This window comes from Vespa velutina, chromosome 2 (assembly GCF_912470025.1).
Source record: "Vespa velutina chromosome 2, iVesVel2.1, whole genome shotgun sequence".
NCBI classification, from domain to species: domain Eukaryota; kingdom Metazoa; phylum Arthropoda; class Insecta; order Hymenoptera; family Vespidae; genus Vespa; species Vespa velutina.
Genome location: NC_062189.1, coordinates 11,292,824 through 11,312,821, shown reverse-complemented (window position 1 = coordinate 11,312,821; position 19,998 = coordinate 11,292,824). Strand labels below are relative to the sequence as shown.

Genomic DNA, 19,998 nt, shown 5'->3' with positions numbered 1-19,998 from the left:
TTGTATTTAAAAAGGAAAAAAGGTTAACTACAAAAAAAGAGTTTTCTAATTTAATTAATACCTCGTAAATATAGTTTCTACAATGACGATGATTTTCTCATAATGCGATTCATAATTCGATTAAACAAAGTTAGACAGTCGAGTGACTCTTAAGAAAGTCGAAATACGAAGAAAATAACAAAAAGAGTAAAATTACTCGGCAAGAGAGCAAAGTGATACTCACCTATTTTAATAAAGTATATAAGAAACGTTCTTATCGATGTTGTACTCTTTTCTTTCTTCAGTCAGTGAGAAATTATTTCTTTTGTATTTTTTTAAAATAGAAAACAATGAAAAAGCATAGCGATAAATTTTTAAAAGGTATTATGTTACAAAGCTTTTATTAATGTTCTTTATTGATTTATACAGATTCGTTACAGCAAATTTAGATAAAAGGAATGATTTGTATATGTCTATATGTTTAACTCTGGAAAGATAAATGTTTTCCCGAGCCTTACCACTATTTTACCACTTAAATAGTACATATTTCACGTTTATGATCATCCATCCAAACGTGTCTGCATCTTATATTTCTATAATATCTATAAATATTGGAATAGTATGACAGTATACGGGATGAAAATAAAACAGTTTGTTTTTGTAGATCAGTTATGATAGACACTCAACGAAATCTATTTAAATTTAGACTTGAGCATTTCTTAAAAACATTAATGAGACGTATATCGAATGTAGCATGTCCAATTAATCGCATTCTTATTAATAGTATTAAAAGATAATGATAGAAACCAAATTAATCAGAGTTTAATTGTCTTTCGAAAACTAGGAATGCGTTAAATTAGCCATACGACAAGCGATACACATCAACAGTCGGTCCGTTCATCTTTCATTGAATTCACCTGACCAGTGGAGTGCTCATCATTGACTTAAACATGCTTGACCTTGAGAAAATCTATTCGTACTATATAAAAAAAATGCACTCGAGTGACCACAGAATCGACAGAAGGTGAACAAATCGACTATGAATGGTTGACAATTATCGATCCAGGAGACCGAACGTTGTAATTTAATAGATTCCGCAAAAACTGTATTAATTCTCGCCTTTAGTTTTCTTTCATATCCCATAATTAATAGTGTCTCATGATTTTGTATTTTTCTTCTTGTTGCAAGGAGGTTTCCTCACGCAAGGAGTCGTTTTTATAGGACAGTAGTAAATTGGTAAACAACAGGGATACTTGTCTTTGATAGGACAAGGTCGACCAGGTTTGACCTTTACATCATTTTTATGAGGAGGACAAGGACAAGGTCCTGGATGTAATTTTGCTGGAGGTGGACAAGGACATAATGAAATGGGTTCAGTAGGAGGATCAGGTAACGGCGGTGGTGTACACACTTCTTTTTTTGGCTTGACAATTTTTTCATTGCAAACGGGCTCGTTGTTTTCAGAATCGGCCGTAGGTGGACATATAGGTGGCGTTACCAATTTCGGTTGTGGACATTCAGTTGGTCCGTACACCATCTTATCTTGTTTCTTAATCTGAGTGATGATACACTTTCCTGCACGAATACAACTTTTCGGACATACTATTTTCTCTTCTTTTTCTTTATCCTTATCCTTTTTCTTTACTGGTTCGCAAATGACCTTTTCTGGATAACATTCAACATCTCTTTCCTTACAAGGTTTGCTACAGCTTTCCTTCTTGAGTTTACATATTTCGCTCACCGACTTGCAATCTTTCTCAGAATCGGAATTAAATTTCCCAAGCAATATGCACGAACTATGTAGACCTCTGGAATGAAGCATCTGCGCTTGAATAGTACGAAGTTTTATATGATAGGTGGACATACGTTGAACTTCGTTTTTTCGTATGTCGAACAAGAATTTGGGATAACAAGGAACGTCCTTGGAATATTTAGCTTCGATATTCTGAGATGGTGAACAGGAACATGGTAGGGATAGTTTTGAGTAAAGACAGACATAACATGGTAGTAGTGATCGACAAGGAGGGAGTGTCGGACACTCTGGGCTAGATGAACAAGATCGTAAAGGAGATCGTGGAAGATAAGATAGTGGCTTTAAGCATAGATTCGGTCGACACAGTGGACAAAGTGATGAAAAACAGCTGCAAGATAGTCGGCAAGGACAAAGCTCACAAGGTGAAAATAGAGGATGTTTCTTTTGTAGTGAACATTTTAAGAATTTCGGACACTTCGGCAGAGGTGGCGTAGAAAATGGTACGCTTTGAATCAAACATTTTAATCTTTTGGGATGCTTAGGAAGTTGTGGTGAAGGAGGTGGTGCAGGAATTTTATTGAGTAATGTTAGCAGTTTAAGTAGAGGAAGACATTTTCTATAACAAATCTTTGGCGGCGATTGTTTTGAAAATTCCGGGTGAGGATAAAAGCACAATAGTGGATAAGGAATCCATGGTAAATCGGAACAATCTGTATTCACTCGACAATAGCAAGGTGGTATCAGTGAAATACATTTTTTGGCCTGTGGACATGGTTTTGCTTGTTGATACAATTGTCTGCATGGACCACTGTTTAAACATAGTGAAGAGTTTTCTGGTTGGCATAGAGGTAATGGTGCTAGATTCGACGATTTCGAGAAACTCGACGTACAAAAGATCTGTAGTAAGGTCGTTGATGTGGAAGAAGCAACAGCATTATTTAATTGTGTCTTCTTTATAAGATGTTTCAAAGCAAATCCATTCTTCAATGCCATAAACGTTGGCTTTAGAAGAAAAATCGTCATTCGTTGAAACAATCCATCCAATGGTTTTAAATCACGGATTATCTACGATTCAAGCAAAAAGAAATATTTGTTTTCCATGTTCTTTTTCTCCATTCACGCCGTTGCCTCCACATACCCTCTGTCTTTCTGCTGACTTAGCAATCATCCGGTTCGCAATTTTCCGTTCTGCACGGTTTCTTGGGCGGGCATTTAACGCAGAATGGTTTTTTTTCAGGACGCTGTTTTGGAGGATAACCAGGTGGACCTGCTGGCGTACAGGGGCCTTTCGGAGCTTCACAAGGACTCCTTCTTGGCCAATCAGGTGGACCCTCACCGCAGTCAGATTCACCCAATCTTATTTCCATATTCTTCACCAACCTGTGATTGTTCTGCGCGACACGTAGAGTGGAAATTCGATAGGTATCTATTTTATGTATTCTTATTTTGACTTTTTTCAAGCGACCCCTAGATGCCTCTAACCCACCTCCCTCCTACATTCCAAAAGAATTCATCGATCTTTCTTCACACAAAGAGCTGTAGAGATAAGAATGAAAAAGAAGGAAAAAGGAAAGAAAAAAGTGGTTAATGGACGTTAGGCTCGGGAAAAAGAACAACAAAACAATGACTATCACACGATACAAATAATTAAAGTAAATAACAATTTAAAACATAGTAGGAACGACGTGTCTTCGATTCGTGTTGTTTAATTGATTATTCGTCTGTTCCATATCATCGGTTTTATAATCTTTCGCATGTTCATCTTTAACTACTGTTTCAATGACACTCTCATTGTGTCTCACGTGAAATATTTTTTTCTTTAATTCCGACGACTTTCCAACGAAAATTTGAAGTTTTTCGAAAGTTTTGTCGGCGATATTCTTTGATATAAACGCATCTTGATTAGTGATAACAATATTATTAACAACTCGTCCTATGTCACCTTCCGTCGTAGGATTATTGGACATCAAAAACGTTGGCATGAACTTATCGAGCTCGTCTTCTCGAGATGATGACTTTGAACTTCCTTTTCGCGTGGAATAATATTCATCCTCGTAATCAGTACCCTCGGGAAAGTAGTCATCGTTAATTGATCTGTCTCCGGTGCTTTGATTTGATTCATCCTCTCCTTTCTTTGTAGATGATGAGCATCGAATTTGGTGACTCGCAATCGTTAAAGAATTCGCTCGTTCCTGAATGACAGGCCAAAAGCTGTTCTTACCGATCAATTATCTCTTTCTTTTCTCTATTTTTTTTTCTTTTTTTTTTTTTTTTTTTTTTTTTTTTTTTAATTATATTTATGCATTGCGATTGTGATCTTATTTCTACGCTTTTTGTGTATTTTAACCCGCCCAACATCATATCAAGAAAGAGGCAGAAGGGAGGTGGAGTCACAGCGACGTTTTGATTATCGATTGATTTATTAAAATATTAAATCCATTTGACCTTATGGTAGAAAGAGAGAGAGGCCTTCGAGATGTAACTTAAAATTAATGTTTAATGTATGATCGTCAGATTATATTCTTATAATAGGATTCTTAATAAAAGAAAAAGTATACGTACGATTTCAACATACTTCGGCTCCTCATATTTAATATTCATACTTCTTGTGTTTGATTGTAGCTGAAATCATATAAATAAAAAAATAGTTTGTACTTACGTATGTATTTCTATATTTAAATAAATTTTTCACAAGATACATATTTTGACATAGATGAAGTTCATAAGATTTGGTTTAATTAATATTATTGAATATCAGGAATTAATCTTCTATGTTATAATTTATACCGAAAGTGTCAAAATTATACAATTTTGGTAATTCCATATTCGTTTCTATTCGTTTAATATTCGATTTTTTTGTAATATCTACTTCTTCTGTTAACACATTTTTATCGGGGAAAAGAAACTTCAAATATTTCTTCTTAAACATCTTCTCGTATAAAAACTCATCCTTAAAATAATAAATTGAAGGCGTTTTGCATTTTTTTTCGCCGCCTTTAGTATCATCTGGACATCCAGGTGCTCTAATAACTGGAGGACATTGTTTCTGTACACAAGTATCATCAGTCTTTTTCATTTCTGGACATTCTATTTTTTTTGATATGCAAGAATTACGTTTGGGACGAGGATCTGATGTGGCACAAGTCTTTTTCTTTTTACATGGATCAGGCTTGGGACAAGGATCTGGCTTCTTACATGGATCTGGCTTCTTACATGGATCTGGCTTCTTACATGGATCTGGTTTCTTACATGGATCTGGCTTCTTACATGGATCTGGTTTCTTACATGGATCTGGTTTCTTACATGGATCTGGTTTCTTACATGGATCTGGCTTTTTACATGGATCTGGCTTCTTACATGGATCTGGTTTCTTACATGGATCTGGTTTCTTACATGGATCTGGTTTCTTACATGGATCTGGTTTCTTACATGGATCTGGCTTGGCACAGGGATCTTTCTTACATGGATCTGGCTTGGCACAGGGATCTGGCTTCTTACATGGATCTGGCTTCTTACATGGATCTGGTTTCTTACATGGATCTGGTTTCTTACATGGATCTGGTTTGGCACAGGGATCTGGTTTGGCACAGGGATCTGGTTTGGCACAGGGATCTTTCTTACATGGATCTGGCTTGGCACAGGGATCTTTCTTACATGGATCATGTTTATCACGACATCCTTGGTTTTCCTTGAGACATGTACATGGATCCTTTGGAGTTTTATTGAAGAACGAATATAAGTTCCTTTCTAAGCAATCATTTAATACTTCTTCGTTTACATCCAAGGATAAATTCGTAGTCAAATCAGCTGATGACGAGCGCAGCTTGAAGAAATCGTCCAAATGATACGAATTAACGCTTGAACTTGAATTTGATTGTTTTTTTATTATCTTCATTTTCCTCACATTCTCCAAAAGAGATCTTACGGCAGAGGACACTCTTTCCACGGGTTGTAATTTCTTGCAGAAATTATTTTCTGTCTCATTGCTTAGAAAAACCGATGATGATTTTTCATTTTCATTAGAAAAATGGTCTACGTTCTTGATAATCATCTGATCTTCCATCGAAGAACGTTCTAGAGATTCTTTTTGAAACTCACACTTTTCTTTCCTCGTATAGAAATCACCGATAAATGTTCCAGAAAGATCCTTCAGATTCTCCATTGATAGAATTACCTGATTTAAAGGTACTATCTCTGATATAGACTTACTTTTCAAATTAATCATTTTCTCATCTTCTATATTAATTCTCTTAAAATTCGTATTACATTTTTTATCATTCTTGATAATGTCATAAAATCTTGGCTTAGTTTTTGCATTGACTGCAATAAAATGTTTCAATTTTATAGAGTCATCATTTTGTATATTTCCGCCATCTTTCGAGAGAAACCAAGAAGATCTAGCCTTATCATTTGCTTTACTAAATTCATATAATAGCCTAGACTTTCTATTGGTGAACGTTGCTGGCACAGTCCAATCCTTCAATTTGTTCTTTACATTTGTTTTATATACAGGTTCTTCGTCCTTTCGTTGTTTTTTATCGTTATTTCTCTTCATACATTTATCCATATGAATGTTCAACTTTTTTTCGTTCATCAAATGTAAAGTGAAAAATCTATCTTCAGCTTTTTTGAAAGGTGTGATCTTTACAATTGGCGCCACGATGGCTAACGTCTGAACTTTTTTCTTATGACATCGCTTGGATATCGACTTTTTCATAAGTTTTTTTTCTTTTCTCTTCGAAGAAGTGGAGAACGTTGTCGTGTTCGCGTACGGATCTATCGGTCGAAGTAACCACTCTGTCATCTCATTTAGGATATCATTTTTCTGACGGACTCGTCGCATCGTGTTGTTGTGGGCCATTTCATCTAGGATTCGTGTCATCATCGATCTTAACTTGCTGGTGCACGTGTCGCCCGCCTGGGGACAGACGTAGAGACGATGTCAAGAATCATTTTTGCTGTTTTTATCGTTTGGTTCGAACAATCGTTTCTACGTTCACGATATATCGTTTGTTTGTTTTATTTTATTTTTTCGTCATCGTCGTCCTAAAAAGTCGGTATATGGAATAGCCATTGATGTTTATAAAATGCAAAGAATTATTTTCCATTTTCTTCGCTTCTTTATACAAATTTCCATTTTCTTGTCACTTTTAGCTGATTCTTGTCACTTTAGTTTCTAGAATATTCACTCATTTTTATTTTATATACCTTTAAAATTGATGCTTACTAGGAACCGTGGATGTAATACCGATCTTTTTCTGTTTCCTTCAATATTATCATAACTATTTCGATTCCTCACTATCGATTGCCATTACACTTGTTTTTAAAACAAACTTCAGTTTTGTCATTCGTCATTTGTGAATAAAAATTCATTTTGAATAAAACTTCATTTCAAACGAATTTGGAATTACAAATACGTTTTTCTATTTGTTTTATACCCCTTGATTTTATAATCAAAATTGAAAAAAAAGAAACTAAAAATGAAATATTTCTTACCTTCGACGATGTAAAACGTTGATTTACTGCTCGAGCTTCTTCGCCGATCGGCAAACAATGTAAAGCTTCTACGAGTTTATTGATATCAGTTTCGTTAACTTTCAGTTGATCAGCTAGGTAGGGTAGCTTGTTATTTTCCTTCATCGTTGAATCTTGCTTCGATGTTGTCTCATACGACCGTGATTTTTCCATCAATGTTAATATTCGTGAATTCTGTTTTGAGATGGTCATTAATTTAAATTATTTTCTAAGCTATATAAATATTTGGAAAAATCATTGAAAAATTCTTACTTGGCCATAAAATGGTTCAGTTCCATTGAAATGATGCATTCTGTTCTGAGTAAATAAAAATCTTTTATTAATACCAGCCACATCATAAATAGGAATGGTATTTAATGTTGAATGTTGTCTCGCTAATCGTGATGCGTTTGGATTGACTCCCTCAATTGTCCCAATCAGTGTAATCTGCAATTAATTTTGAGAATAATTTATCATATTTTAGGAGAATATTTTATATTTACCTTTAAATTATCTTCGCCAGCGTAATATTTACGCTGACTGAAAGATTTAACAACGGATTTAGCGGCTCGGGAAAACATTGTTAAAATCTTGTGGGAATTACTTGAAATTTTTTTAACGCCTTCATAGGGCGTTCGTCTGATCCAAACTAAATAAAATAGTTTCTAAACATTTGTTATTAAATGACCATCACAATTTTGCTAATGCAATTGTTTAGAACAAATTCAAGAGCTATCGAGTATGTCATGTATGATAATCATAATGAAATCATTTTATTTTTTGTTTTCTTCTTCTGTTAAGAAACATTTTACCATGTTATGGTAAATATTTGTAATCAGAAGATATTGTAGAGTTCCTATATTACCACTTTTAGAGAAAAGTACAGATTACTTATACATAACAATGGAATATAATAGGATTAAAAATATAAAATATAAAATACGATTATATATTATACATTATTTTTTATTTCCAAAATATAAACTATGTTCACGTTAAAAAAATATCAGACAGCATCATTTTTACATATTACATTCTTAAAATATAAATATAGTATGTAAAATATATATACTATTCCTAACTGTTCGATTCTGATTATATATTTACATTTTGAACAATTTCATTATAAACTGTTTCCTTCATCCTATGTTTTTGCAGATGCCAAGAACTTGAGATTAGGTCTTTGGGATTCGTCTCCTGAAAATACAAAGTTGAATACTTTTTCCTATCCGTCATTTTGAAACAATAAAAAAGATTAATGTTGTTTTATATTTAAATTTTTCTAAAACTTTCTAATATTAATATACTTACTGTGCATTCTCCAATAATTCATCCTTTTCGTTTCTACGTTTTCATTTGCAAAATTGTTTTACCATACTTCCAAAAGTAATACTTTATTTTTTTTGTCACCATTTGAACACAATGCATCGTTCCGACATTCAAACATTCTAAGAGTTAAAATAATAATATTAACAGTATCTTCCAATGAAAAATTAGCTAATTCAAATTTGGCATAGGCTATCCAAACCTGTAATGTATTATGTTAGAATATTTATAAATTAATAAACTTTGGTTTAGTTTAAGATATATAATCATATCATAAAATCAAACTCATTTTAAGTAATAGAAATAATAGAGGAAAAATTTTTTGATTCATAAAGAAACAATACAAATTTAATTATACTTAGTTGTAATTTCTAGAAATATGATTTATCTTGACTAAAATATAATTAATTCATAAATACTTCCAGCACAGTTAATATCTCCTAATAAAGTTTCTAATTCTGCAAACTAAACAGACATTATAATAAGTAATATAATTATTAATATAAATATAAATGTGACTATAGGAAAAGAAATTTACTTTCATCAATGTTGTGCATTTTTCAGTTTCAAATTCACACATGAACACAAAATCCTACATCTATCAAATTGTCTAAGTTGTATCTTTAAATCAATGTAACTATAACATAATTTATTTTTGAGACAAATACATAATGCCATATACTAAATTACAAAATGTAATAATTTAATATTAATAAATAATACAAAAAGAATTGTTATAATAATAACATATCAATGTTTTTTTTTGCTTGAGCTAAATTTTTTTGCTATACTTCGAAATATGCATAAAGTACCCATATCTTAGAAAATATAAAGTGTTTATGTGGAATGAATTCTAAACATTAAAAAATTAAAAAATAAAAAATATTATGAAGTTATATTTTATATAACAATAATTTTACATAAGATAAGCTATATACTTGATGGCATCTATCTATATTTTTCATATCAAATTCTTCATACAAATTCTTATCCATAGAGAGATATATTGTCTCTAATATTGCTTCTTTTACAAAAAATTTATTTTATGAATAGAATCTGTAATGTTACTATAGAATTTAAAAAATTTAAGTATTCATTACTTTAGTAGGAAGGAACATTGGCTATAGCTCATTCATATGTTTTTCTTACTTCTTTAATATCAAGATTTCCTTTGGATTTTATTAATGTCAGATAATCGAATTAAGCATCATAGAAAAATTTTTTTCTAATTTCTTATTCATATTGATATTTTCTTTTGCTAATTATTACATCTTCAATGCCTATTTAAAAATTGTATAAAATTCACGAAAACAAAAAAGTTAACAGCACGTTCATAAACTTTGTAAAGCCGAGATTCTCCTCCAAGACACTTTATACAATATTTTACATCAAGATGAACTATTATAAAACGTTCATATATCTCCCTTGCTCTTTATATCTCTTTATATAGTAAATCAAATTTAATATACTTGGTATATTAGATTTCCAATCTATTAAGTGCTCAAAAACTTGACATGCTCCTATAATAAATCTTTATAAAATCAAGTTACATAATAAAAAATAATTCCTAATTTTATATCAAATCTTGCCACTAACAAAACAAACTTACCAACAATACTTTCTAACATTTCCCCTATATATGTATACTTGTACCAAAACTGATGTGCACTATTTGAAATTGTAATTGCATGATTCTATAAATTTCTAGCATAATTTATTTTCCAATTTTGCATTTCCATGACAATATACTTTGGGCATAGTCTAATAATCTATAATCAATACTTAAAGTACTTAAATATATAGATCTAAAAGAAATTACATACAAAACTTTAAAATACTTTTAATTATTTGTGGTTGTATATTCTTTAAGCATAGTAGTCGTACCAGTCGTTATCATTTTTAGGTAGTGCACGCTTACTCAATTTTTGCTTAAAAACGTATAAGTCTTATTCAAAGGAATGTATATTATTTATTATGTCAACATTCCATATTTTAGATAAATTTTTTTTGGTATGATATATTTCAAAGCAAAATCCAATGTGCAATCTCGGTTTTCTTATACATTTTTCACAGTAATATTCGGATTCTTGTCTTTGACCTTTTTTCCTATCAGAACAGACGAAATATTTCTTGCTCCGACCTCCTTGATTTCGTTGTAGAATAAGTAATTTTTCGTTTAATCATTCTTCTTTATCTAAGGTTGATAGTTTACCATGCGAAGCCTAAAATCCGTCATGAATCTAAATTATCCACTAATTGATCTATCAATTTTCTAACAAATTTTAGATGTCATGTGGGTGTCTTGTCTTCTTGTTGTAACGTTTGTTTGTACAATATATAACTATTCACAGAACAAATTCCTGAATTTCAAAAAATTAGTTTTTTTCACGAAATTTCCAAAAAATGGATGTACAATATTAGTCAGCTCGGTCGACACCATCTATATGTTTATTATATTCGGCAATTACTTTTAGTTTCTGTTTTGTAATTATATCAACTTTTCGTGATCTTGTATTTATTATTACCATTTTTTTTGTGTAATATGTACTTAGTGACAATCCTTTTGTCTTTCCATATAGCAATGTTTCTCCAAATCGACAACCAAGAATATTCATGTTACTAAATATAAGTTTTTGTATTGTGGGGACTAAGTATTTTCGGTTTTGGTTTATTATTTCAATAATATAACATTTTAGTTTCAATAATTCATGCACCAACGTTATACTTGCACAAAATCTATCAGTATAAATATAACCTCATGAATCAAGATTGATTCAATAATTTTTTATAGAGGTGTAATATAATTTTTGCAGTTATTGGAAGATCAGGTTGTATCAATGATTCTGTAGTAGAACTGCCATAGTATGGAAAAAGTAAATGTATATAAACGGTGTTAGAGTCCGCTAATACATAAATGCGAATTTTCCATTCTTGGTTGGTTTTTTAGGGTAGTAACAAAACTGATTCTTCCTTTGACTTTTATGACAGATTCATCAATAGAAATCTCTTTATTTGGAATAACATAGTCTTTGAATGTAGCCTTCAATATAATTTAAGAAGTCGCTTGGTTTTTGAATTCTTATTCTAATGCTTCTATCATTTGAAGTATTTATATTTAAATGTAACATCCAATAAATTTGGAAAAACCTTTTTCTCCAAAATATGCCCAAAAAAATTATATTTTCAAGTTATATTGATGCAATCAGTAGACTTTCATATTTGGCAATTTTATAATACCCATGTTGAGTATCACACCTACAAATGGTTGTATTCTGACACTATCACATCTATACAATTATCCCATATCGACCGACATGATAATACTTTGTCTACAATTGTTGTCCTGGCATACCGATTTATTTTCTCTACAATATTTTGAAGCAACTCATCAGTAAAAAAATCTGATGAAAAAGATTGGCTCTGTGCATGTTACAGGAACTTGTGCATTTGGACTCCTAGATTCTGCTGAAAAATATATTTTTAATAAATCGACATTTTCGTGTGTAACATCTTGGTATATATGATTCTCATTTGGAATATTACTTCCTAATATTACTTCAATATCATTGTGAGTTAAATGTAATTGCATTATATGTTTTCTTCTAACCATTATAATATCGCTATCACTATCTGAGTTATCATTGAAATCATCATCATTGAACAATATAATCATTGGGCTCACCATGATAATCTATATAAAATTCATCATCACTGCTTTGCATATCTTTATAATTACTAGGCTTGCATCTCATTTTAGACATTTTAGAGCATAATCTTTACAAATGTAAAAAATAAGATAAATAACAATAAATACTAAAAAAATAAAAGATAGTAAATATCAGTAATACTGAATCTGCTGCTTGTGCGATGATTTCAACTGACTGAAATAATGACTGTTCCTTCAGACAAAACAAAGTTTTTATTGATGAGTGAAGAGTATGTTAAGATAAACAGTGTTATGTTTCATTGTCTAAATGACCGTCACATACTCGTGTCAGAAATATCTGATATGACCGCAACGGTAAAGCAGCCTTGCTGGGAACATTCTAGGGTTCAATCACAAAGAGTTAATACAATTAATGCTACAAAATTAAAAATTTCTTCTACTTTAACCACTTGCGCTGGCGATTAATTCATAGATGTACATATCAAAACGCTATACTGCAACTCCACATGAGGCGTCACTTGTAATTCATGAATATTGTCATATTCTACTTTTATTTTCGATGTCTTTCCATATCCATCCCTTAGATTAATTTCACAATTTTTCACATATTTCCTCAGATATAATTCTATTCTATTTTCGTCATAAAAAGTGGTACAACATCACTTTCAAAGTGGAAAAACAATTTTATCGCAATCACAATCACTATCACTATCTTTACTATCTATTTTAATTAGTTATTTTCTTTATATTTATCGAAATAATATCACTAAGTTTACTGTCACTCTCTGTTTTACAATATGGGTTGAAATTACTAAAATAAAATAAATGTATTATTTGATTTGACTGGCATATAAGAAAATGTATTGCAAATTGTAAGAATTTTGAAATACGTTTTTATGGGATATTATATCAATTACTTCACGTAACGGACTGCACTCAAAAATTGTACTTCGATAACGATTCCAGTCGATGTGTCGTACATGTCATTTTTATTATTGCAACAACTGCCTATCGACATATACAACATGTCGTTGGCAATTTTTAAACAAAAATATCTTGATATATATGGCATGTCTTTCCAACATAAATGGTTAAGTATCTTAATCTCTCTACTTGTTTCTTGTAATCAATTTGTCTACTGAGCATATTTTATGCAGTTAGTTATAATTAATAGCTTTTTATATTTCAAACAAAGTTTATTACACCAAATACATGCCATTTTGATCAATTACTTTTTGCCATTTTTCAGGTAAAATCATAATCCCGTCATTGTAGAATTTCTTTTTTTTCTCCACAAAAAACTTTGACAAGTAATTTTCACAGGCCTCTTTTGAAGCCAGCTTTGCACTATTAAGGGAATTCTGCAAAGACCGAAACAAATGGTAGTCTGACGGTGCAAGGTCAGGACTATACGGTGGATGCATTAAAACTTCCCAGCCAAGCTCTCTCAATTTTTGACAAGTCATCAATGATGTGTAGGGCCTGGTATTGTCATGATGGAAGATGACACCTTTATTATTGATTAATTCCGGTCGTTTTATTTCGATTGCTTGACGTAATCTTTCCAGTTGTTGACAGTAGAGATTAGAATCAATCGTTTGACCGGGCGGCAGCAACTCATAGTGGACAATTCCTTTGCAATCCCACCACACACACAGCATCACTTTGTTTAACGCCAATCCTTGCTTTGACCATGATGTTTTCCGTACATCGTTGTCGTACATGATCCATTTTTCATCGCCCGTAATGAGCCGCTTCAAAAATGGTTCGATTTCGTTCCGTTTTAACAACGATTCGCAGATGGAAATTCGATTCATTAAATTTTTCATTGTTAAATCATGTGGCACCCAAACATCGAATTTTTTTTTGTATCCAGCCTTTTTCAAATGGTTTAAAACTGTTTTATGGTCGATGTTTAGTTCCTTAGCGACATGATGACTGCTAATGTGCCGGTCTTGCTCAATTTTTTTCATGATTTCATCGACTTTTTCAGTTATTGGCCGACCAGAGCGAGGTGCATCACTTATATCAAATTTTCCAGATTGAAACCGCTTGAACCAGATTTGTGCCACACGTACTGATACTGCATCAAATCCATATACATCACAAATTTTTTTAGCAGCCTGAGTCGCATTCGTTCCTTTTTTGTAAAAGAATTTCAAAACATGTCGAATTTCTTCTTTTTCACTCATTTTCAAGACGTAATAACTTTTAAATAAATAAACAAATATATCATAATCTTTCTAAAAATACTTAGTGATGTCACCTTACAAACGCACGGAATTACTAAAATTATATAACTGTAATGTCATCTGCTATGAGAATACGAAAAAACTTTTTCTTCAACCCAATATATGATTCCTGTGTCTTCATACGTTTTTCATTTCCAATATTGATAATCAACCCATTCATGGAGATCTGAGATATTTTGTGACTGAGAACGAATATTTATAAATGAATTGTTCTTTAAATAAAATTCTAGATAGGTTTAACATTATAGAATAAAGATTTTAATGTTATTCTTATAAGAGGTAAAATTTCTTGATCTCTCTCTTTCTCTCTTTCCTTTGTTTCTCTTAATAGTTGTACTGCTATGATTTAAATTTCCATAGGTGCTTTGTTTTTAGTCTAAAAAAGATATAAATTGTGAATAAGTATTATAGTTAAATGGTATGTGTTATAAATTATAATTATAATATAAGATATACTAATACAGTCCTGAACAAAATAATAGCTTCCACTCAACATTTTTATTTATTTTTGAAGATATATGCAGGAAAATACATATTTTGTCCTATATTATTGGACATATAAATATACGAAAAATCGCGTTTGTAGAATACATTTTACTAAAATTATCAAAAAAAGAAAAAAAAAATGTAAATAGAAACTAAAGTTGGTAGGGCAAATTAATAGTACATAATATAAAAAATATATCTATATAACGAATAAATAATTTATTAATATTTTGTAATACATCTTTTCTTTTGTAATAATTCAATCAAACGATTTGGTATTGATTTGTATAATTTAAAAATTTGTTGTGATACATTAATTCTACAATTTTTGATTTTAATTCTTCTATTGTTCCAAATTGTCTTCCTTCTGTATAAATATTTCGGATTAGTTCGGACTAAACATTTTCTATAATATTTAAATCTGGAGAGTATTCAGGCCAAACTAAAACTTTCTTTTTAGTAGAAAAATAATTTTGTACAGATTTAACTGTATGAATCGATGCATTATTCTGTTGGAATATTCAATTTTTCCATGTAATGTGAACAGTATGTTCTTCCAATTGATCATTTATTAATTTGATATACATTTGACTGTTCATGGTCTTATATAAAATTTATATTTATCCTATTATGGTATTCAATTCCAGCTCATACCATTACAATTCCTCCTTCCATTTATCGATGACTTAAAATAAGTTCCTGTTTCGAAGATCATGGAAATAATAATGCCATCCATCTGGACCATCTAAATTAAATTTTTTTTCATCACTAAAAATAACTTTTCTCCAATGTTGTTTCCAATGATTTTTTGCGAACATTAAGCGTTGTCCTCTGCTGTACATATGTTAATGGTGCACGTTTCTTTAGTTTCCAATGTTTACAAAATACGTTGGACATTTTTTATGTTACAATACTTGCTGCTTTAGCTTTAAATTGTTGAATAGTTTTACAATTTTTGAGATAAGGTAATTCTTTAATCGTAATACTAAAATTCTATCGATTTCACTTTTATTTAGTCTTTCCTCAACCTATTTTCAAAATTTAATAGAAATTAATAAACCACAAGGCTACAAACGTATTCTATACTTACGTTTTCGTAGACACCTGAATAACAACTAAAGAAAGAAATTTAATAAGTGGAAAGACCTTATGTGTGTTATCACATTCCAATAAAGCGATTTTCTATATGTACGTATAACGAGATCGATAAAACAGAGAGGGAAAGAGTTTCCTGCTTCCATCTTTAGAAATAAATAAAAATTTTGAGTGTGCTATTACTTTGTCTCAGACTGTATATAATATATAATCATTTTATTTTAATCACTTTAGGTATTTTTTATGATTTTTTCCATGATGATGGATGATTAAATCCGATTTTCTATATAACAAATTCAATTACAGTTATTCTAACCAAAAAAACAGAACATTACTTACACTTTTATAGAAACAGTACAATATTATATATTATTTTGGCGGCTAATTTGATTTTAATAATATATACATAAGCTATATTCTATAGATAGATAAATGAACGTAGTTATTTTGGATTAAAATAGATTTAAAAACCCATACTTTCAAAACACAGTTCTCTTGCAATTTTTTTTTGTATAATCTTTTTTTGCAAGTACTAAATTTCACTGACAATCAAACCGTCTCAGCAAATATAGTTCTTTTTTTGATGTTCCGACTACAGCGTCACAGCATTGGAACATCACAGTAGTTCTTATCTTGCACACCATGTTCGCTATAGTATTTCTTATATTTCATTGAAATTATGGTCAGTAGAGGGCGCGCTCTGTAGTTTATAGATTTACAGCAAAGATATCAACCGTCGAAAATTCTTATAAAAATATTTCTTTTTTAACTGTCTTATAAATGTGTAGTATAAAATAATTATCTTATTTTTCACTATTTTATATCTCACCTTTTTTGTTATAATGTCAGAAGATTATAAAGATAAAGCGTTTCTTGCTTACAAAAATGATTCACGAATACCTTGTCGATATGGCGCGAAATGTTATCAAAAAAATTCATTACACCATAATAAGTATAAACACCCTTTTTCGACTAAAAAAGTACGATATCATTTTTATTATTTTTAATATTATAAACTTTATTATTTTAATATTATATTTAATATTATAATATTATATGTTTATTATCTTTTAATATTATAAAAATATAAGATACATTTTTTGAAGGCTTTTTACATATTATCAACAGATGTTCTTATAGAAGGTCTAACATGTAATTGAAAGCTGTTCGATTACTGCGTAAATAATGAGTTTAATGAAAAATGTTTCAGATAAAAGTTGAATGATTACGAACATAATTTGATGTGATTAGTTTTTTTGCTAGAAGAATGCGTAAAAGATATATAAAAATCAAATTTGTTATTTTTCAGTCGAATCATATATTTTTTATTACATTAGTCGATCCAGCTTATAATTCTGTATAAAAAGATATTAAATTATTTATGTTAAAAAACCATTAGTTTAGGAGATATTTTAATTTCGATAAGGAACTATGTACATTAAAGTGTAGTGAGAATAATAGTAAATAAATATTAGTAATAATAGTTTCTTATTGTTCTTATGATTAAATTAAAATATCTCCTAAACTAATCATTTTTCAACATATATGGGTTAATCCTTTTTTCTAGAAATTGTCAAGCTTTATTAACTAAAGCATTAAAAAACATATGATTCCGTTTAAGAAATCAAAGTTAACATTCATATGACTTTTACATGTTCACTTATACAAAAAAACTAATAATATTAGAATAATTTAAACAAAAATTAACTCAAAATTTAACTTCTATCTAAAATGTTTTTAAAATCATTACTTATTTTATTACAGTAATTGTAATGATTTCAATTACATATTTCACTCTGTATTTCAAAATTAATTCTATGATAGTCATATTTTTTGATTTTGAATGTATAACTACAATACTAATTCGTTGAGGTATCAAAAATATATATTTATAAAAATATATTTTATTTATAGAAAGAAGCCAAAGTTAGTCAAAAAACATTAATTGGGAATAAAAGAAAATTTGAAGAAATAAATGATAATAAGAAAGAAGCAGATTCTGTTTCTGTTTCGAATAAAATTCAAAAAGTTAAGACTAATGTTCCTAATGCTGATGTAAATAATTCAGAACATACTGATAATATAGAAATAGATAATGAACATTTAATTATAACATCAAATAATGAGAAAATGGTTGAAGACAATATAGAAGAAATAAAAGAAAAATCTTGTGCCTTACTTGAAATTCATAATAATAGCAATCAGACAGACAGTGATGATTCTTGTATAATATTATCTCCAAATTGTATGAAAGAAAATATTAAAAATTTATTCTTAGTTCAAATGCCAGAAGATTTCTACCAATTTTATGAGTTTTGCAAACTTATTTCCAAAAATGCAGCATTGAGGGCACTAAAATCCGTTCATCTCTATCTCGTGGGTCCTTTCGATATTTTAGATAATAAATTAAAAAGTTTTAAAAATAAAGATAAAGAAAAATATCTTGGACATTGGAGATATTATTATGATCCACCAGAATTTCAAGTATGTATTAAAATAAATATTTAAATACAGTTATTTTCAAAATCTTTAATAAATAATTAAAAGCATCATAATGAGTTTTTTGTCATTATGTATATAGTCATCTCTTTTATAGACAATTATTAAAGGAGAAAAAGATGGTTTACATCTTGGATATTGGAGAGATGAGCCTAATGAAAAGCCAATATTTGTAGTAAAAAATAAAGCAGATGTAAATTGTATAATACAACCTGAGGCAGAAAATATATTTGGTGCAGTTAAGTAAGTATGTATGCAAACATAAAATTTTTAACTTTCATACAATATTTTAAAATACTGTTTATATAATTGCAGTGTTTGTATCGAAGATGCATTGAAAACGGCTAATCTATTCGAAAAGACAAGTATATTACAACTTCAAAAACAATTAAAAGAATTTTCTCAGAAACATAATATAACTTTAGAAAGAAAAACAGACAAAATGATAAATCGGGAGAAGAAAGTCGTTGCAAGGACGTTTCATAAAGCTGGGATCGTTGTACCATATAATAAGAAAACACAATTGGGTTATAGAGAATTATCAGTGACTGATAGTAAGAAACTTCTATTCTATTTCTACTACATATCTATTTATAATTACAGTATAATTTTACTATTGATATTTTAGAAGAATTACAACAAATATTTAAGAAAATAGATGAGGCAGATTCCTTACAAGAGCGTAAAAAAGCAATGTCTAAACTCGATGAAGTTGTACGCCTCGCAACAATAGCTGCAGATGAATGTGACTTCGGAACTTGTCTAGAATTGGCACATGATCTGTTTTCTAGTGGTAATGTGCATATTGAAAAGACAGCGTTGCAAATGTTTTCCATTGCTTACACGCATCTTAATCGTCCAGAATTTTTAGAAATAATTAAGGTACACTTGAAGAATAGAAAACGTGGTAATGACTTAACCGTCATTTAAAATTTTTCAAATCTTAAAATATATAATTTTAATGCAAGCTTTAATTAATTATAAATTCCAGATAATATACTTACAAAATTATTTAATAATACTTATATAAGGCTATAATATTATAAGATTAAGAAAATATATATTTTAATAAATTTATTTAATAACAGTGATGAGAATTTATTCAAAATAAACTATCCGCTTTAATTTTAGAAGAAATAATTAGAGAAAGACACATAGGTGTAACTCTAATTTTCTTAAAACTGAATTAAATAGATTTACTTTCTGTATTTAAATCCTAGATATTTATTTCCAAATATCATATAAATATTTATAAAATTGTTTGTTGTAATATACTTTTATAATAAATTTCCTGAATTATTATCCTGAAATATTAAGTTCCTAGTATCGGTTCTAATGAAATGAACCAAACATTTAATAGTATCGTATTACAAATTGGTTTATTAAGGTAATTGGTTTCTTATTTCCAAATCATCTCGAACAATTGA

The 19,998-nt window shown here is 29.8% G+C and overlaps 5 protein-coding genes and 1 long non-coding RNA gene across 17 annotated transcripts in view; 2 read left to right on the top strand and 4 right to left on the bottom strand.

The window, feature by feature from the left end:
* The window catches only part of LOC124947046, a 42,170-nt gene extending 38,549 nt beyond the window's left edge, over nt 1–3,621 (top strand). The window contains exon 3 of the long non-coding RNA XR_007100301.1: nt 2,970–3,621. This is a non-coding gene — a long non-coding RNA (uncharacterized LOC124947046). The remainder of the gene's footprint in view (nt 1–2,969) is intronic.
* LOC124947034 lies at nt 397–3,394 on the bottom strand. Its single transcript, XM_047488612.1, has 2 exons — nt 2,871–3,394; nt 397–2,797 (listed from the first exon to the last, which is right to left on the bottom strand). The coding sequence occupies exons 1-2, from the start codon at nt 2,898–2,900 to the stop codon at nt 1,136–1,138; spliced, it is 1,692 nt and encodes a 563-aa protein (XP_047344568.1). The 5' UTR covers nt 2,901–3,394; the 3' UTR covers nt 397–1,135.
* A 248-nt stretch (nt 3,622–3,869) lies between the features above and the next one.
* Nucleotides 3,870–7,313, bottom strand: LOC124947032. The gene is made up of 2 exons (XM_047488609.1): nt 4,295–7,313; nt 3,870–4,214 (listed from the first exon to the last, which is right to left on the bottom strand). The coding sequence occupies exon 1, from the start codon at nt 6,615–6,617 to the stop codon at nt 4,494–4,496; it is 2,124 nt and encodes a 707-aa protein (XP_047344565.1). The 5' UTR covers nt 6,618–7,313; the 3' UTR covers nt 3,870–4,214; nt 4,295–4,493.
* Nucleotides 3,870–8,126, bottom strand: LOC124947044. The gene is made up of 3 exons (XM_047488638.1): nt 7,520–8,126; nt 7,229–7,441; nt 3,870–4,354 (listed from the first exon to the last, which is right to left on the bottom strand). Exons 1-3 carry the CDS (start codon nt 7,556–7,558, stop codon nt 4,256–4,258), a joined length of 351 nt encoding a protein of 116 aa, XP_047344594.1. The 5' UTR covers nt 7,559–8,126; the 3' UTR covers nt 3,870–4,255.
* Nucleotides 8,127–8,257: 131 nt separating this feature from the next.
* Nucleotides 8,258–16,677, bottom strand: LOC124947041 (histone-lysine N-methyltransferase SETMAR-like). Of its 12 annotated transcripts, none has more exons than XR_007100297.1 (4): nt 16,302–16,677; nt 12,255–14,867; nt 8,558–12,037; nt 8,258–8,443 (listed from the first exon to the last, which is right to left on the bottom strand). XR_007100297.1 is itself a non-coding variant. In XM_047488634.1 (2 exons), exon 2 carries the CDS (start codon nt 14,429–14,431, stop codon nt 13,439–13,441), a length of 993 nt encoding a protein of 330 aa, XP_047344590.1. In that variant the 5' UTR covers nt 14,432–14,867; nt 16,302–16,677; the 3' UTR covers nt 8,258–13,438. The 12 variants fall into 12 exon arrangements, 1 of the variants encoding a protein (XP_047344590.1); XR_007100298.1 differs by having other exon boundaries at nt 8,558–12,034; XR_007100294.1 differs by having other exon boundaries at nt 8,259–8,443; nt 8,558–10,377; nt 10,457–14,867.
* Nucleotides 16,678–16,770: 93 nt separating this feature from the next.
* On the top strand, nt 16,771–19,818 carry LOC124947035 (histone PARylation factor 1). The gene is made up of 5 exons (XM_047488613.1): nt 16,771–17,052; nt 17,987–18,556; nt 18,669–18,814; nt 18,887–19,125; nt 19,200–19,818. Exons 1-5 carry the CDS (start codon nt 16,915–16,917, stop codon nt 19,499–19,501), a joined length of 1,395 nt encoding a protein of 464 aa, XP_047344569.1. The 5' UTR covers nt 16,771–16,914; the 3' UTR covers nt 19,502–19,818.
* The last annotated feature ends 180 nt before the right edge of the window (nt 19,819–19,998 follow it).

Excerpts from the sequence above, each read along its gene's own strand:
- LOC124947034 (XM_047488612.1), bottom strand. The coding sequence starts at position 2,900 with ATGATTGCTAAGTCAGCAGAAAGACAGAGG. Across the intron at positions 2,798-2,870 it reads AGTCAGCAGAAAGACAGAGG|ATAATCCGTGATTTAAAACC; the intron begins GTATGTGGAGGC and ends CTTGAATCGTAG.
- LOC124947044 (XM_047488638.1), bottom strand. The coding sequence starts at position 7,558 with ATGCATCATTTCAATGGAACTGAACCATTTTATGGCCAA. Across the intron at positions 7,442-7,519 it reads CTGAACCATTTTATGGCCAA|AATTCACGAATATTAACATT; the intron begins GTAAGAATTTTT and ends ATCTCAAAACAG. Across the intron at positions 4,355-7,228 it reads AACGTTTTACATCGTCGAAG|CTACAATCAAACACAAGAAG; the intron begins GTAAGAAATATT and ends ATATGATTTCAG.
- LOC124947041 (XM_047488634.1), bottom strand. The coding sequence starts at position 14,431 with ATGAGTGAAAAAGAAGAAATTCGACATGTTTTGAAATTCTTTTACAAA.
- LOC124947032 (XM_047488609.1), bottom strand. The coding sequence starts at position 6,617 with ATGATGACACGAATCCTAGATGAAATGGCCCACAACAACACGATGCGA.
- LOC124947035 (XM_047488613.1), top strand. The coding sequence starts at position 16,915 with ATGTCAGAAGATTATAAAGATAAAGCGTTTCTTGCTTACAAAAATGAT. Across the intron at positions 17,053-17,986 it reads ACCCTTTTTCGACTAAAAAA|AAAGAAGCCAAAGTTAGTCA; the intron begins GTACGATATCAT and ends TTTTATTTATAG. Across the intron at positions 19,126-19,199 it reads AGAATTATCAGTGACTGATA|AAGAATTACAACAAATATTT; the intron begins GTAAGAAACTTC and ends TTGATATTTTAG.